The 17,211-nt window shown below is 52.9% G+C and overlaps 4 protein-coding genes across 4 annotated transcripts; 3 read left to right on the plus strand and 1 right to left on the minus strand.

Annotated features, from left to right (window-relative positions):
• Positions 1-1,500: 1,500 nt before the first annotated feature.
• On the plus strand, positions 1,501-2,298 carry PSF2 (DNA replication protein psf2; the record flags this gene model as incomplete). The annotated part of the gene is made up of 3 exons (XM_049363845.1): positions 1,501-1,557; positions 1,639-2,138; positions 2,187-2,298. The coding sequence occupies 3 exons, from the start codon at positions 1,501-1,503 to the stop codon at positions 2,296-2,298; spliced, it is 669 nt and encodes a 222-aa protein (XP_049224510.1).
• Positions 2,299-10,387: 8,089 nt separating this feature from the next.
• J4E78_003206 (uncharacterized protein) lies at positions 10,388-13,965 on the plus strand (the record flags this gene model as incomplete). The annotated part of the gene is made up of 2 exons (XM_049363846.1): positions 10,388-10,768; positions 10,831-13,965. The coding sequence occupies 2 exons, from the start codon at positions 10,388-10,390 to the stop codon at positions 13,963-13,965; spliced, it is 3,516 nt and encodes a 1,171-aa protein (XP_049224511.1).
• Positions 13,966-14,797: 832 nt separating this feature from the next.
• J4E78_003207 (uncharacterized protein) lies at positions 14,798-15,235 on the plus strand (the record flags this gene model as incomplete). Its single annotated transcript, XM_049363847.1, has 1 exon — positions 14,798-15,235. The coding sequence occupies one exon, from the start codon at positions 14,798-14,800 to the stop codon at positions 15,233-15,235; it is 438 nt and encodes a 145-aa protein (XP_049224512.1).
• Positions 15,236-15,559: 324 nt separating this feature from the next.
• Positions 15,560-16,836, minus strand: J4E78_003208 (uncharacterized protein; the record flags this gene model as incomplete). The annotated part of the gene is made up of 3 exons (XM_049363848.1): positions 15,560-16,018; positions 16,089-16,543; positions 16,596-16,836. 3 exons carry the CDS (start codon positions 16,834-16,836, stop codon positions 15,560-15,562), a joined length of 1,155 nt encoding a protein of 384 aa, XP_049224513.1.
• Between the last annotated feature and the right edge of the window lie 375 nt (positions 16,837-17,211).

Genomic DNA, 17,211 nt, shown 5'->3' on the forward strand with positions numbered 1-17,211 from the left:
GTCTGCAGACGTATGGGTAGAAAAGGAACAAGCGGTCCAACCAAAGACCCGACCACCAGTGGCGCTGAGAAGAATGCTATGTATGGCCAGATATACAGCATCTGAGGAACATGGATGGTAGCTGTGTGGGCCGATTTGTCCCCTCTTCATGTCAGCAGTTTGTCAACGTGGAGGCCCAGGGTTACGCTTACCAAGGACAACACTCCCGTTCCAGGCTACAAAGCCAGCGAACAAGACTAAGAGGATGATATAAGGCGAAGCAACCTTGAGCACGAGCAAAGGTTTCCGTAAGGCTGCAACGACCAAAGACAATACGAACACAACAATATCTAACAGACTATCAGCAACTGCTTTAGTAGGGTCCCATAGCAAATCATACCTTGGAGCCCCGCATCTTGAACGGAGCAGTCGTGAACTGTCCCATCTTTCCAGGCGGTCTGTATGGCCACCATAGGGTCTGCTTTGTCTGACATCGTCGAAGGTGCATCTTTCTTGAGCGCATCGGTAACGGCAAGTCCAGCGGGAAATACAGCCACCCAAAAGATGTTAGTTTGCCGGAAAAGAAGTGCAAAGATACCAAAAGACACTGCGCTGCAATATCTCGTGACAGTTCGAGTCGATTCCGAATTCGCCAGATAAGCATAAAACGCCAGTAAGACCGCCAAAGTCGACCACACATCTGTGTAGTACAATGCCGAGAAGAAGAAAAGAGGAGGGAACAGCGTGACATTGACAGCGGAATGAACATCAACCATGTAGGTAGAGTCTTGCACGTCATGGTTCGACCTTGCTTTCTCTGCATTCTCGGACAAGCTTTTGCTTGGGTTATCACGCGTCCGGAGTATACGCAGGATACCATAGCTCAGAACCAATATGACACAAAGGGCTTGGGCGTTCACCAGGCGCAAAGAGCCTATTTCACAGCCTAACAGCGGCTTCTGTAATTTGGAGATCAAATATCTTTGGTCTTTCATTAGTTTTGTTCAGTAAGCCGTTATTAGAGACAGTCGTACAGGCCAGGTGGAGTCGTGATCTTTGGGTCCCATGAGTAGTCGCCTTTGCAGTATTTTTGGGCCTGGGGAACATGAAAGTACTCATCCTAGTATCTTATTAGTATTGGAAAGCTTCCTTAGTGTCAATACTTGCCAGGTAGGGGTTCGGGACTTCGTGCATCACTTCGCCATACCATGTGGCCATGAGCCAGACAATGAACGCTATAGCGCTGGGGAACGCCCACATCTGAAGCAGAGGTGCCATCAGTCTGCTCTAGTCAATTGACTGATTAGCTAGAGGGGTGGTGGTGTTGACACACATTAATGGACAGTTTGGAAGACACGGGTAATCCTGATCAAGCTAGCGCACCGCGGCCCGGGCGCGTCTTCAATGTTCGATCCCAAAAGTTGAACAACCCGCACACGAAGTCGCGAAACCACGCGTCGCAACATGGCATTGCCTCTTCCACCGGGGCTGACGCCTCCAGAAATAGCGTTCCTATGCGAAATGGAGCTCGTTACTGTCATACCGCGACAAAGACTCGAGGGACTGGAGCTTCTCGGTGTATGTCTGCCCCTCCAACACCCCGCCATGATTACTTGTCTACTCGCACTGTGTATAATTTGAGGTTCTGACGATTTACAGGGACCCATTAAACCCCTCGTCCCTCCACACCGAACAGACATCCCTCTGTGGCTAGCACTACTCCTCAAGCGCCAGCGCCGCGCCAACATACTTCCACCGCCATGGCTAAACACACACTCTCTAAACGCCATCCTCGAGCACGAGATCGAATACGCAGAAACGTTTTCCCCACCGCCTCGACTGCCGCCACAGCCCTCAAATAACACGATTCCTACCTCTCCACCCTTCCTACTCAATTCGACGGCAGGAGGATCAGCGGACGCTTTACCATATCACTGGCTCGAGCTAGGTGAGATGCTGCTCGAGACAGCCTCAGACGACTTTGAGGAGCCGGATAACGTACGGAAACTGCTGCGGGGTCTGAGGGAAGTGCGCATGGCCAAACTCAGAAGCGGTGTAGACGTACTAGATGCGGGAGGCGGTTTCAAGATGAACGGTGTAGGAGGTATGGAGGTAGGAGAGGGCAGGACATTTATTACTGGTGTCATTGATGGACTGAGGTACGTACTAGGCGGAAGTGGTGAGCGGTTAGTGTTAACAGTCAGCAGGAAGATCGCAGCTTCACGAGAGCAGCAACGAAAAGATCGGGACAGAGAAGACCTGGAGAACGGTTACTCTGGTACAGCCGACTATGATGACGACGAAATGGATATGCAGTGAGCTCGCCCACGCGCTGAAGTGACACTATCTTTCGCATCAGCTTTCGACTGGAGCAATTGTTGCACCGGAAGAAGATCGAGCCATCGGCCATGCGCTATCAGCAGCCACGCTCATCATCGACCTCGTCCACGTCCTCTCGCGACAACATGGGGTTGTCCCCACAACATGTACAATTCGATGACAATCCGAATTCGACCAAGCGTAGTACACTATTATTGTCAATACGCGTTCATCCGGTCAGTCCGGATGTAATCGGCATGGTAGAGAGGATTACAGCATCTAGAAATTCTGCCGAGGTTGAGGGATTTGAAATTCATTCCACGGCCATATACGCCGTTAGACCCGGGACCACGAATCTGCGAGAACCACGCTTGGAGTTGACACTTGGAGGGAGCATGGGTTCTCAGATTGGCGTCGCTTTTGCCGATGTCTCGTTCAAGATGCCATTGCAAGGCATTGCACTAGCTGAAATATGGAGATGGAGGGATGTGATATTTCCAAAACGAGACTGTCACAGTACAATGCATTCACCAACTCGGCAATGTTGACTGACGTGTTCGATTCGGAGACATCCATTGCACACTACGAAGACGATCATCTATACCAAATAGAACTTGTTGTACATCCGAGGTGTCGCGAACGTAACCATAACACGCCATTCTCCAGCCGCGATCCACATCGTTCACCTGACTTCTGTTGCCCCATGTAAATCGGCCACAAGTTCCGCTGTGTAATCCCCAGGGACCCTTCACATTCAAGGGACAAAACACGCTGATATGCAAGTCATGACAGCGCGATACTGCCCATGGCGCCGAGCCTAGAACAAGGAGCAACCTTGAAGAAGGCCCGTCAAGGCCGTTCCTCGGCCCGCGAGCGACGTTGCGTGACAGGACCGCAGGCAATATCCCAAGAAGAGGGTTGCGATAACATGAGTGAACGCCTCGATGCGAAGGGGTCCTGTCAGCATGCGCGTCATCATAGCCTGTGCGAAGCGCCGTCTGCATGGCCATTCTACGGTCTCATCGGGTGAGATCAGTAGAGAAGATTGGAGCCGCGCCGGAGCCGCACAATCTCACCCAGACCGAGTCTCGACTGCAGATACCAAGGTGTGCATGCTCGATGAAAATTTCAGCAATACTTGGGCTGAGAGGCTCATGTTGATGGGCCCGTGTCGTGGAGGGCGGCAATGCGCGTGACGGGGTCGATCACTGCCCACGGCGCACAAGCAACTGATTCATGTACTTCCGGTGGTAGGTAGCAAGTGATAGGGAGCAGCAGTCTAGACACCGTGCAATACTCCAGCGCAGCTACGCTGTTGTGCGCATGTCAGAAAAAGGTCGCGATGTTGCATTGCGAATGCGTGTTGCGTCACGCATTCTTACGAGTTGTCAACTATGAAACGTTAGCTTGACAACAGCAATTAAAACCCAAGATGACTGAAGAATGATCCCAGGCACTCTCTACGCACCCCCATTTGTCCGGACAAGCCGACACGTGGTGAAGACATGGATGGAGCCTTCTGTTCTCGCCTGGCCTTGCTTACCCTCTCCGCGCATATACCCTGGCAGTCCTATTACTCCACTTTGCTAAACACTATACCGCAACACCGCAGTGAGGCTGGCAAGCTGATGAGAATAGTCACAGCCAAGTGTTTCTTCTCGTCATGCCGTCCATGTACTCGTAGCAGATCGTAAACTCTGCATCCTTCCAATAGATACAAGAAGCAAATATGACGAAAACGTTATGCGCGTTGTGCGTGACAAAGCACGCAGCGCCTGATCAGGCTTGACGCATGGAAAATGCGTGTACGTGAGTCGCGGCTATGCGCAAGGCAATGGCATAACTGACCAGGGTCGTGAGTCGTGTGGAGACGGAATAAAGAAGTATGATACAAACCAGAATCTGGGTAGACTACGGACAGGTAAGGAAGATGAGAAGGAAAAAGGAAGGTAGGTTTCGTGTATGCAATGAGCTGTAACGGGCGACGTTGTAGCGAAGACAGTACATACTTTGCACACTAGCATCTTGTTAGTATTGTCCGAAGTACCAAGATCTGTTTGATCCGACCTACAGTAGTGTCTCGAGGATCCGATATAGAGAACTTAATTGTAGTCGCCAAGTCGGAATCGTGAAGCGGTCACGATGGCGAAAATAGTCCGCCGCTTGGCGCGATAGTTAGATTCCTTGGAGCAACGTTCTGGGATTGATGTGACAATGGCGCGCATCGCATCGCAACGCATGACGAGAAGCAAATCGATCCCGATGGACGTTTGTGATCGAAACGTGGTCGAGAACTGCGAACTGCGCTGCCGCCCTTTCCGAAGTGGTGTTGCACCTTGAATCGTTTTTTTCTGTGTCGTGTCGCAAGAAGACATTGCTTCTGATGCCAAAAGCAGCAAACTCCGCATGAAACCGACATCTGGAAGCGGTGCTGTCGTTCCTCGTGACAGGAAAAGCAACCCGGTACCGTTTATCTGGAGATACGTTGGTTTCTTTTCCCTTCGCATAGCCACGTGCGCACGTTACATCTCGTGTCGGACCCTCCCGAGGCTCTTTCTCAAGCCAGAACCAACATTCCCCCACAACCACCAACAATGCTCACTGCAGATCCCACATACGCAATACCTTCCGCTTGACCACTGCAATAGCTTACCAGGGTGTTAATAGCAGTCTTCAACACCTCTGTACCATCTTACTTGTTCCAGTAACGGAATCTGAAGAAAGAAGAACGTGAGACAGGGCTCACACGCCTCAAGTATGATCTGACGCCAGCTTTCCCTACACATTGTGAAATGAACATGCGGATACCTTGCGCGGTTCACGAAGAGGCGAGATTGGAAGCGGGTTTGTACATGGAGAGACCGACAGGGATGTGGATTTTATTCCGCGAATGGGGATGAAGCGGATACTGAGACGATAGCTCTGGTCTGTGGATTGTACGGGAACTCGTGTTTGCGCAATCTTGTCCGATGAAGTATCTCAGAATGACAATTGCCTGCGCATGCAGATGTAGCTGTAACGTATGAGTGTTTCTGCTGTGTAGTAATTGGGTTTGGAGATGCGTGTGATGCCATCAGCCTGCAAATTGCATTAGTATCAAATCCTTGAGTAAAATGACGTTTTACGCATGGTGTTTGTAGTTGCATGTAGGAAACCTTGCAGCCGCGTGTACGGGAATGCAGGTACAAGCAGCCTCACAGTATGGGTCTGACCTGCATACTTGCACGACGCTGTGTGCTGCAGCATTGCGCTGTGGCGTCCAGCCGCCTGCAAGAGTAGGTCAGGGGTCTCCCGAGCTCGTTGTATCGCGTCGCAGCCACAGCCATTTTTCCTGACGTAGATGAGGCGTCTTCGAGGCCTAGGGGAGATGAAGCGGAGGACCGATGACTACGCCGCAGGCAGAAATTTATCGTGGCGGGCGGAGCTGAGATCCTGCAGGAACCAAGGGGTCGTTCCTTCAAGATATTAGAGGAACATGCAACGTCAAGGTGCTCTGATGAGTTTCTCCAAGTACTCCAATTCAATCAAGAAAGCGACTTTTGGGAACGCTCTCAAACGCGGGAAACGATACCCACGGCTCTTCTACCTTGGGTAACAGGTATGCTGAACGTCTACAACGTAAGGTGTCGGATTGACTGTTTGGCCGATCTTTGAGCGCGCCCTACGCAACCTCGGTGACAGGGGGCATGAGCCGAGCGCGCGTGGAATCGGAAGACGTGATGAGACGCATGCGTACATGGCAACCGAGAGGGATGCGCAAACTGGGTGAGGCTGACAGTGGGCGCATCGTACTCGCTATTGCTTGGCATCCTGAATTCCCATCCGCTGGTAAGTTCCCTGGTGGTATTTCAGGCACTTGGCGTCGCCTCACGCCGCAGAGTCATGTGTAATTGATGTTACATACACCTAACTACTTTGCACGAGATGGCCAGATAAGCGGATTTGAGCGCAACAAGACGCCGTTGGTAGTCGCTTAGTGGCTGTCTTACGCCGCCAGCCGTAGGCATGAGCAGTACCATAAAAGATATGTTCGTTGGTAAACCGGTACCGATCGATCGCTCGTTTGTGCAGACGGGGCAACGGTCATATCGATCGCTCGTCTGAATGTGATTCGGAGCTGTGCCACCTCGTGTCCATGTAAACCACGCCGCAGAGGCGCATTCAACATTATTCACATGACGTCCGCAGTCCTTCCAAAGGGATATTAACAACCAAGCCTCGGTAATGCTGCATCGGAGTGATGTCCGTTCTGCAATGGATCCACCATGCGTACCGCGATCCTGGGTCGGTGTTGCACTTCGCATGTGGCTTGTGGTCCGGGCTTGGAGGCTGAGAAAGGGTTTGCGGCACAGCTGTGAGGCCCGTGGCAGAGAAACAGTTCACTTCCATGAATGGACAGCAACGTGTAATGTCGATGTTGTCGGCCATCCTACGAGAGAGCAAGCAGGTTCGCCATGACGTCGTATCAATACTAACACGTTGGGCTCGTTGTGCTGGTTCCTGCATGGCGCAGTGCAGAGTCGGCGATTTGGCTGCCGGCAGCTAACGCATTCCCGCGGTCGGGAGGTTGGTAAGTTTGGTGACAAAGCTACAGCCCTTAGCTTCCTAGGCGGGAGCTGTTCAGTGGCATGTTTATGATGAAAATCCGAGTGAGAGAAGGGCCGAGTTGTTGAGTAGTTCCGAGAGCGAACTACGCCGGGGCATCAAAACGATGAAACACCTCTCTGCGCCGTCTGCACGCTACCACCATGAAATAGGATTTCGAAATTGTTTACACAAAAAACCGCGCCTGTACCAAGATCCACTCGTACTTGAGGGTGAGATGAAGTGAGATGAATGGCCTGCGATGTCGATCTCTCGACCTAGACTTCTCTTTGGGTCTCGTGCGACAATGGGAGATTTCGAGAATGACGATCAACAAAGCTGCACCGTGTGTTGAGATAGCCCAAAGGCTAAGCACGATCGAGTTCTCAATAACGTATCTTGACTCACACCCTCACGGCTGGCTTCCGTCCGCTGTCACCGCGTATCCTCCAAACTCGGCCAGGGTCCGTCGCGCACGGGAGTGTCGTGAACCGAATGACGGCGTTCTCGTTGTTGGCACTGTCCTTGGGAACGTCTACTAATAACTTGCCTGGCTAAAGGGGGTTGGCGGTATGTTACCTTCCGCCGCTTTCAATAGTCGCCCCGCCAGTGCTAGTCTCACACCTTCTTTTGTTGTGAGAACAAGTTAGCAGTGGCGTCTGTCTGTTACTTTGCCCCCATTGTATGCCGTGCACTTGCGCATACGATGGTATTATCATACTGCATTGTTAAAGAGTGTTGTCAGCCGCGACGATTTGGAGTTTGATATTGGAAAAACAAACTACCCGCGTTTGTACCGCGGAAGGATAGTTCACAGTCCGCTTGCAGCTGCTTTAGGAAGGAAAGGGTGTAGATCAAAGTCTCTTTCAGCATGAAAATCGAAGAGCCAGCCGCTTTTGAGCATATCAACAGGGGTGGAGAATTCGAGTGTGGATTTTCACGAAGGGATCGGCGTCGGGATTGGGCGCATCTTCACTTTGACGATGCGGAGATGCTTGAAGAGACTCACAGAGTGTCTGGCCGGGTCTAGCCGTAGTAGGTTGCTGGACAGGACAGTCGCTCAACAGTGGGGAGTGGGGGTTTAGACTAAGCCTGGGACAAGCGGCCGGCCAGGGCGTTCAAGGGCGTACACTAGAGTTCTAGGAGAATATAGCAGTCTTGGAAGACATCTTCTCTTGACGGCCATTCGAAGCGGTGCTGCGCAGATTGATGGAAATGCACTGTTGAAACAGTCCTTTGAGGATGCACACCGTGTAGAAGTCGAGGTCCACACGCTGTCCGTCAGCAGGCTCAGACGTGGTCGTGGAATGCTCGTCGTCAAGTAGGAGTCGCTTAATTGCTGCATCCCAGCAAAGTATATTGTTGTTGACCAAGGTCCCATTGGCAATGGGAAGCGTGAACTGATGGTATATGTGACGATGCTTAAGACGTTGAAGGTAACAAGAGCAGGGATATGTCTAGGCAGTTCAATGCTCTGCAAACCGGCATGTGATACTCGGTAGGGATGCTGTCGTCAGGTCGGCGTTCATAACTGCAGGATGCGCAGAATCGTCACAGTTGCAGATCCATTGCTGCAAGTGGGGGTAGGGCGGGAGGTCGCCTCGATCCCACAACAGCCGGGCAAGAGGCCCATATCGAAGATGACGTTTACGTCGGGCGGGCATCATTGCATGGCCCTTCGCTTCTCGTGTGGTTGATTATGCTCAGTACGGTAGACGGATGGCAAACGGGATAGGCCCGAATCGATTTTTGCGGCGTCCCGACCGTTCGGGGGATTCAGACGGAGGCTTGCAGTGGTGCAGGCGTACGAAGAGCAATGTCGAGATATTCACGCATGTGGCCAATGGGACGGACTGCGGAGGATGCAGAAGAAAATTGGGCTAGGTTGATTCAACTTGATTGGGAGCAAGGCACTTGAGCCGGGGAAGATGAGCCGGCGGAAGTTGCCAAGCCGAGTTAGAGGCGGCGCACGCAGAGGGCTGATCTTTGCCGTATGCAGGTCTCGAGTCTGCGACCGGGGAGAAGGTTCGCGGTGGGTCGACAAGCCTGATGCTGCAGGTCCTGGCTCGCGTCCGCGCGCGTCCGCGTGCTTTGCGGGTACTGTATGTTGTTATGCTTTGATTGCACCCAGCGTGCGTATGAGGGCTGCGGCTTTGCTGCTTGTTCGCGGCGCCAAACAGTAGCGTAGGGGAAAACTTTGCCAGCCTATGAGCAGGCAGCGGCGATGGCGAGAGGCAATGGCGACGACAGCCAGCTTCTGTGCCCGTCGTCGTGCCGTGGGCGGATCGGCTGGGTGAATGCAGCCAATGCACGGTATCTCAACATGACGAGCGGGCAGGGGAGAAATGCCGGGGACAGGCGCTGGCTTGGCTGGCCTGCACGGTCGGTGGTCTCGCCGCCGCGATTAAGGATGCCTGCGGGCTATAGTCGAGGTTGGGAGCAAGCCGCATCCCACACGCACCAACGCTCCGTTAGCCCTGGCCCAACATCCCTGCATCGCCTGACAGAAGGCCCCTGTCCTGTTCACACGAAGCTTTTCTCGAGTAGGCGGGCGGTAGGATCCTCCATCGGGATGTGATAATAACAGCTCCAGCCGGCCACTGTGGAGAAGGGCAATGTTCCTGTCGTTCGACTGCATCTCGGTCGCCTATCCCCAACCCACCTGACCTGCTGGCAGCGCGTCTGTTTTCCTTTTGGTCGCTCTTTCCTTCGCTTGGGCCGCGACTTCCTCACGAACCGTTGGAAGTAACCCCACGCTCCCCTGCAGTGGCAGGCACGACCCTTGTGCGCCTCTGGTCTTCGCTGCTCTGCTATTGCCATTACAACACTGGCCCATCCCCCAGCCGCAGCCCCTCCTTCCAGTTAGCTCCAGAGTCTTCACTCTCAAACATTTACACACTTTCACGAGAGACAGACCGTGTCTGAGCTTCGCCTTGCTACGGTCTTTGTGTAACGGAAACGACGCCCGTCCCAGCTTTCGCCGCAACCACCTCGACGACAGGCCCATCCGCCGGCCTCGCATCCACATCGGGTCATCTGTCACCTGCTTCACACTACAGCGCTAGCTATCGTCACGTCGGGTATGTCAGTCTCCGTTTGTCGCGTGGGAGTTGCCTCAGCACAATATTAACTTGCAAACAGCCGAGCAAAGCAATCGGTATACGCCAGGACTCCAGAACGTCAAGTATTGCGCCACGCCAATTGACTCTCGTTTTGTATCATCTGCCAAATGCTGTCCAATTAGCGTACTATCGACGGAGCATTCTACTCTAGCATCTCACCCACCTTTCGTTCTTCCACCATGGCGTCCTTTCCTGAGCAAGAAGAGATGGATAAGCGATCGAGCGCACTAGTGGCGCCACTGAACATTCACAAATCGTCACCAGGAAGATCGCGCTCGCGGGCGTTTGGCCACACTCGCCAATCCTCATCAAGGGGAACACATTCCAGTCGGTCGCAGTCGCAGATATCGCCACCTCTGACCCCGAAGACTTCAAGTGAAGCCATGGCTCTGCAACAGCAACAACATCCGCAACCTGTATTCCACAACTACCTCCGTGCGTTCTATCATTACAGCCCGAGTACGACAGTGTCGTCCTCAACCGACGAGTCGTCCATCACCGTCGCCATCAATCAAGGCGATGTAATCCTCGTCCACTCTGTTCATCCCAATGGCTGGGCCGATGGAACACTATTAGCGTCAGGGGCCCGCGGATGGCTGCCCACCAACTACTGCGAACCCTATGACAATCCCATCATACGGAATCTTCTGACCGCGTTAACATATTTGTGGGATTTGGTCCGCGATGGAGAGAATGGCGATCTCGGTGCCTTCTCGAGACAAGACTATGTCAAGGGCATGATTGTTGGCGTCCGCCTCTTCCTCGTAAGTGAAGCTTGTGGACGAGTATAGATTGTGTTTGTGTCCCGATTACTGACTCCGAACAGGAACGGACTGAGTGCCTGCAGAAGGATTCACGCCTCATCCTCACACACGTAAGTCTACGGCGCATGCGGAAAGCTCTCTTAGGAGATCTTTCCACACTCGTCAAGACGGCCAAGACCTTGCAAGAAGCCCTGCAGTCGAACGAGCTGCAGGTGCCCGTTTTCGAACACATGGACGAGCTTGTGTTCAAATCATTCAAGTTGGTGACTCGGGCCGTGCGTTTCCTTGACATCTGGACGACGGACGCAGTGGCGCTGTCACTCTTCGAGCTTGGCGACGCCAGTAGTCATCGACCACTCACCCCGCCGTCCGACTCGGTCGATGCTGCTGTGGAACCACGAGCAATATCAGCCCCCTCGGGCGAGAACAGGCTTTCGGCGAACGAATGCGACTCTCCGGTTACGCAAGGTGCACCATCAGTGCACGACGACTGGTACACCACCACTGCTCAGCCGCAGAGAAACCTGAACCGCCTATCAGTCGCCTTTTCGCTGCCCTCGGAGACAGATTCACTTCAATCACCAATACTCCCCTCCCATTCCTCAGTGCAGTCGAAACGTATCTCCATGACACATCGCTTGTCGTACACCGGTAAATCAGCAAGTGCGCGCAAAGGAAACCTAGCCACCGAGAGGCTAAACGCCGCGCACGACGCTTTCCTGGGCTACATCGGCTCCTTTATTGGGTTGCACCTGCAATCACGGTCTTCGGAAGAACTTGCTCAGATTACCCAGCACTCTGTGATTGCGTGCCGCCAACTTCTCAAAGTTGTTGAGGAAGTATGGGAACGAGACTCGCGACGATCCGAACAACTGGCAGAAGCACGAGACACCATGTACACCCGTTTGACGGAACTAGTGCAAGCGACCAAGGACATGTTCATCAACGCCGATACCGACGTTGAAGAGGTGGTGGCGCCTGAAGCAGGGAAGCAGATCGTGGCTGCCGCTACAAGCTGTGTGCGTTCTGCTGGTGATTGCGTCACCAAGGCTAGGGTTGTGATCGAAAGGATTGGCGATTTCGAGTTCGAAGCCGAACCTGCTGGTCTCGGGATCTCAGAAACGATCTTTCAAGAACCCGACGCAGACAACCAGGAGTCCACAGCTAGGTCCGCATCGCCCAAGCCTACAGACACCGTCCTGGAGACCAACAAGCCACTACCCGCTACGCCAGTTGAGGAACGCGAAATGCCTCCACCACTAGTCATCTCAGAGTCAAAGCCACTACCCGAGGTGCCGCAACCATCACCACTCGAAACCAACAGGCTTAGCCTTCAGCCTTCGTCCCAGGCCGTAATAGTCGAGAGCCCAACCGCAGTGTCGTTCAGATCGTCCCGGTCATCATTACCTCCTCTCAATGCGGTGCCTACTCCGGTTCTGGCTCCACCTCATGCGTCTGATTCCGCCGATAGTCCCTTGAGCACGACACAGGAAAGTTTTGCCGGTTCGACCAAAACTGACAGCGTCTACGTTTCAGTAAACGATGGGAGCAGCACCTACTTCAGTGCACAAGGCGATTCTGCAAGCATTCTCTCTCACACGTCCACACGTGCCACTACCCCGGATCATTCGCCCACGAAGAAGGAGAGTTGTCAAACCTTGATCAGCAGCTTTGGCAGCTCCTCTGAGCTCCGATCTCTAGCAAGCGAAGATGTCGCTGCTGGCGAAGAGCACTTATTGGAGACCACCTATGTCCATGAATTGATCTACAACAAAGAGGGCCAAATCTCTGGTGGTTCCCTCCCAGCGCTTGTAGAACAGCTGACTACCTTCGAATCTACCCCAGATGTCGTCTTCGTCAACGCGTTTTATTTGACGTTCCGCCTCTTTACCACGCCACTCGACCTCGCGCAATGCCTGATCGACCGTTTTGATTACATCGGTAACAGCCAGACCGTGGGTGTGCCGGTACGTCTTCGTGTCTACAATGTCTTCAAGGGTTGGCTGGAAAGCCATTGGTGTGGCGAGAGCGACGCTGTTGCTCTAGGCGTCATCCTCGCGTTCGCCACCGGAAAGCTTAGGGCTGCTATGCCTGCTGCTGGCAAAAGACTTGCGGAGCTTACTTCCAAGGTAACGGAAGTAAGGGCTGGTGCTCTTGTACCTCGATTGGTATCGTCGCTCAGTCAGACAGGTGCTTCAAACCCTGCGTTCACTCTTGCGGATAGCAATGTGCCGTCCCCAATTGTGACTAAGAGCCAACTCAACGCTCTGCGAGGTAGCAAAGAGGGCAGGACGCAATGCAGCATCTTGGACTTCGATCCTTTGGAACTTGCCAGACAATTCACCATTATCGAGTCCAGGCTCTTCTGTGCCATCCAACCCGAAGAACTTCTTGCCCTGGAATGGACCAAGAAGAAGAATTCGAAGGCTCGCAACGTCAAAGCAATGTCGACGCTTTCGACCGACCTGGCAAACCTAGTTGCCGACACCATCCTGCAGCTCGAGGACGCAAAGAAGCGTGCTGTTGTTATCAAGCAGTGGGTCAAAGTTGCGGCAAAATGCCTGGAGCTTAACAATTACGACTCGTTGATGGCCATCATCTGCTCGCTCAATTCATCCATGGTCATGCGTCTCAAACGTACATGGGAAATTGTGTCCACGAAAACGAAGGCTCGCCTAGATGAACTGAAGGCAATTACCGACGTAGGACGTAACTATGCTGTGCTCCGACAGCGTCTGCAAAACCATGTCGCGCCATGCATTCCATTCGTCGGTATCTACCTTACCGATCTTACGTTTATCGACGTCGGCAATGGCACCACACGACAGCTCCCCGGAGATTCCGGTTCTGACAGCGTCTCCGTCATCAACTTCGACAAACACATGAAGACAGCCAAGATCATCGGCCAGCTCCAATCATTCCAAGTTCCTTACCGACTGGCTGCCATACCAGAAATGCAGGACTGGATGGAGAGCCAAATCCAGCGAATGCACGCAAGCGACCAGGCCAACGTGCAAAGCTACTACCGCCGATCGCTGCTTCTTGAGCCTCGTGAAGCTCAACACTCTACGAGAGGCTCGCCCTCCATCGACAACAGTGCACAAAGCACATTCTCAGCAGAGAGCCGAACCAATTCGAAAGACAAGTTCGAGTTCCTCAACTTCAATTTCTCGACCGCGAACCTCAAGGGTTCATAGACATGTGTACTGCGCTTCATTGCGCCTTTCTTCATCGACCGCCTCTGGATGGCGCCTGATCACCGACATACCCTAATGTTTGCGTTTACACTGCATCTATTCTTGTCCTTTATGTCACGGACACTTACGATACCAATGCCCGAGTTCCTTTTGTTTGTTCTATACCACTTCAGCGATTTCTTTTCCGGGTGGGCTCATTTGTATTCTGCATACTCTGCAAAGACAGATCACAGGTATCTGCGCAACATTTCATACTTTTTGCATACCCATTGGGGCTTTTGGGAGCCTGTATCAATCAGGTCTTTGGCGTTAGGAAGAGGAAAGAAGTCGCTATTACAGCAAACGGTGTGTTGCTGCGATTAGCGGTTAAAAGCATTACACGATGGGCACTGGAAGACAAAATACGTTCTTTCGTACCCATAGAACCATGTACTGAGCCGTCCACCGGACTCCAGCTCTCTGAATCAAAGAAATTCTCAAACCAACTACAATCTATTCGCATTGTGATGTACGCCGCCGCCAGAAGCAAGGACCTGATTCTTTATCTCCGCCGCGAGAGCGCGTCTCGTTCTTGAGTAAAGACGTCTAATATGACGGAAAGTGTATTTGATAGTCGTGTGGCAGAGCTAGAATACATCGTGGCAGATCAATGATGGCAGCTGCTTCAGGGTGGGATTTCCATGTGGGGTTAAAGCTAGCGATCGCAGCGACCCCTCCACCCGCCTTTCCATCAGCCATTAGCCATCGCGTCGCATAACTGCACCAAAATCCTCTCCTCTCTCTACGTCTACACCAATTCACGCGATACTACATGCGCACGCCGAGAATCACGATGACTACCCAAGACCTTTTGATCGACGTCCGCTCCCCAGCCGAATTCTCGACCGGCTACCTTACCTCCGACATCGCACCCACCGTAAACATAGAATACCAGATCATCGATCAACTACCCGAAATCTACGCAGCGAAAGGCATAAACGTGGGAAAAGACGATCGAATCACGCTGTATTGTCGGAGTGGAAGACGCTCAGGTATCGCGCTGGGAAGGTTAAGGGAGATGGGGTTTAAGAGCGTAAGAGATATCGGAGGGTTCGAGGAGGCGAGAAAGGTGTTGGATCGCGAACAGGTTCAAAGGCAGTTGGATGCCGAGCTAGAGAAGAGTATGGTACATGACGCTAAAGATGCAGGGAGTGGTGAGGATCCGAAGAAGCATGTTAGGGTCAAGAGCTTTGGCGCGTTGGTCGATGGATTGAAGGCACTCGAGGATTGAGAGGCTCAAGTTCAAATGATGCGATTGGCTATGCAGGAATATGCGAGACATGCGCTCCTGTCAGTCCTCACCGCTGAGCTTTCTGTCGATCAATACGCAGCGCATCGACACGAGGAAGACCGGAGTCCAGGAGACAATGGTAGTGAGACAATTTTGTTTAGTGGTACACATATACAGGTAAATAATCTTCCTCAAACGAGTGGATCAAGTTGGTTTCCCCCAGTTCAAAACTCTAGCACACTTCGGAATGCCACTGCTAACCCCCAGCTTAGTCCTGCAAGCGCCGTGTCTCCACGCTTCAATCTTTCCTCGAACTACTCTGGTCTATCTAGTACTTCCCGATGGAATGGCACCGGTAGGTATGGCGGTGCCAGAAGGTATAGCGCCGGAGGGAGGAGCACCACCCGGGCCACCACCCATACCACCAGAGTTCTCGTTCTCGACGCCACCTTCGTCAGTCCAGTACGCCGCCGGGGTGATGTTGTAAGCGCTGGCAGAGTCCATGCCAAATGCCAGCCAACCAAAAAGACCCTCGGAGATGTCGTTGCCGAGCATGACATACTCTACGAAGGGGTCAACATCTGCAGCTTCTTCCGCAAGAATAGAATCGTCGGAATTTGAGGTGACTTCCTGTTCATTGCTGGCGTACGGCTCTACTGTATCCGCAAGTGTGATGAGATCTTGGTCGAAGAACATCTGGCCCACGTGTGTGATGTGGCCGCCGGAGAGGGTCGAGTTGGCATTTACAGTCGCGTTGAGTCTAGACATGACGTGAATGTGCGTCTACAACATTGTCTCGAGTTAGTTCCTGTTTACTAAGAACAAAGGGTGGTAGAAACAGGTGAGCACTTACAGCACGTCCAGTGTAATGCCCTGGGAAGACAGTTTGAAACGAAACGACGCCGTTCTCGTCACTCTGCTGAATGCCACGCAACGCCGTGTTCTGCAAGTTTGACTCGTCGTCCTCGCCGACTCCGTTGCCCTGCGCTACGACACCAGAGTATACGCCGGTAGCGTTGCAGTGCCACATCTCGAGGAAAGCCTGAGGAACAGGCTCGCACGTGTTCACGTCGATGATCTGGATGTCCAGTGTCATAGGAATGCCCTCTTGGTCTTCGGTGACATCCTCACGCACGAGTTCGCCTTCGACCCAGTAAGGGCCTTGGGTCACCTCGGGTGTAAGGATGCAGGAGTTGTTTCCTGCAAAGAGGGTGGCGGGATCAGTGTCGGCGGTAATGCCAGTCATGTTTGACTTGTGATCGGTTGCGAGGACGGTATCGAGGTCGCGGATTCGGAGGTACGGTTTATCTGTACGACATATCAGTATCCAGCCATCAGCGTACTCTGGAGGGGAGTGTACCTTGGGCAATAGCCCGCTTGGCTCGAAGCTTCTCTACCATGGCACTGCGACGGGTGTGCATAGCGATATCGTTACCACGCGCCTTCAGTGTATCAGCACAGTGGGCAAGAGACCGCTTGTTGTTCGCGAGGTAGGCTCTTCGCTCAGCAGCTTCCTGGGCATGCTCTGCGGCGCTTTGGCCTGGGTGAGCGAGAGAACTCTGGGCAAGGAGGGCGACGCTGAGAAGAGCTGTGAACTTCATGATGGGCAGTACTTGTTGGGTCGAGAATGCAAAGAGAAGTGATGGTGATGAAGACTTGCACGGCTGTCGACCAGGAGCTTTATATCCATCGTTCAGACTTCTCGACGTCAAGTCCAGATCGCGATGTCGACAGGGGAAACGAAACAGAGGCATGGTACTCGCCCCCCTACCCTTGCTCTACACCTTAGGCCCACTGTCCTGCATGTTTCTCTTCCACCTGTACGAGTCGTCACAAGCATACGCAAGACATTGTATTGTTTCGTAGTGTAGTCAGTCTTGGCGAAACCATGAACTCGAAGCTTGTCTGGAAGTAGGCGGGTTGCTATGCACGTTTAGGCCCGCCGCTGAAAGCTTCGTCTGTGTTGGTTGGCTTTG

The sequence above is a fragment of the Alternaria triticimaculans genome, assembly GCF_023758025.1.
Source record: "Alternaria triticimaculans strain BMP 0046 chromosome Unknown scaffold_3, whole genome shotgun sequence".
In the NCBI taxonomy this organism is placed as follows: Eukaryota; Fungi; Ascomycota; class Dothideomycetes; order Pleosporales; family Pleosporaceae; genus Alternaria; species Alternaria triticimaculans.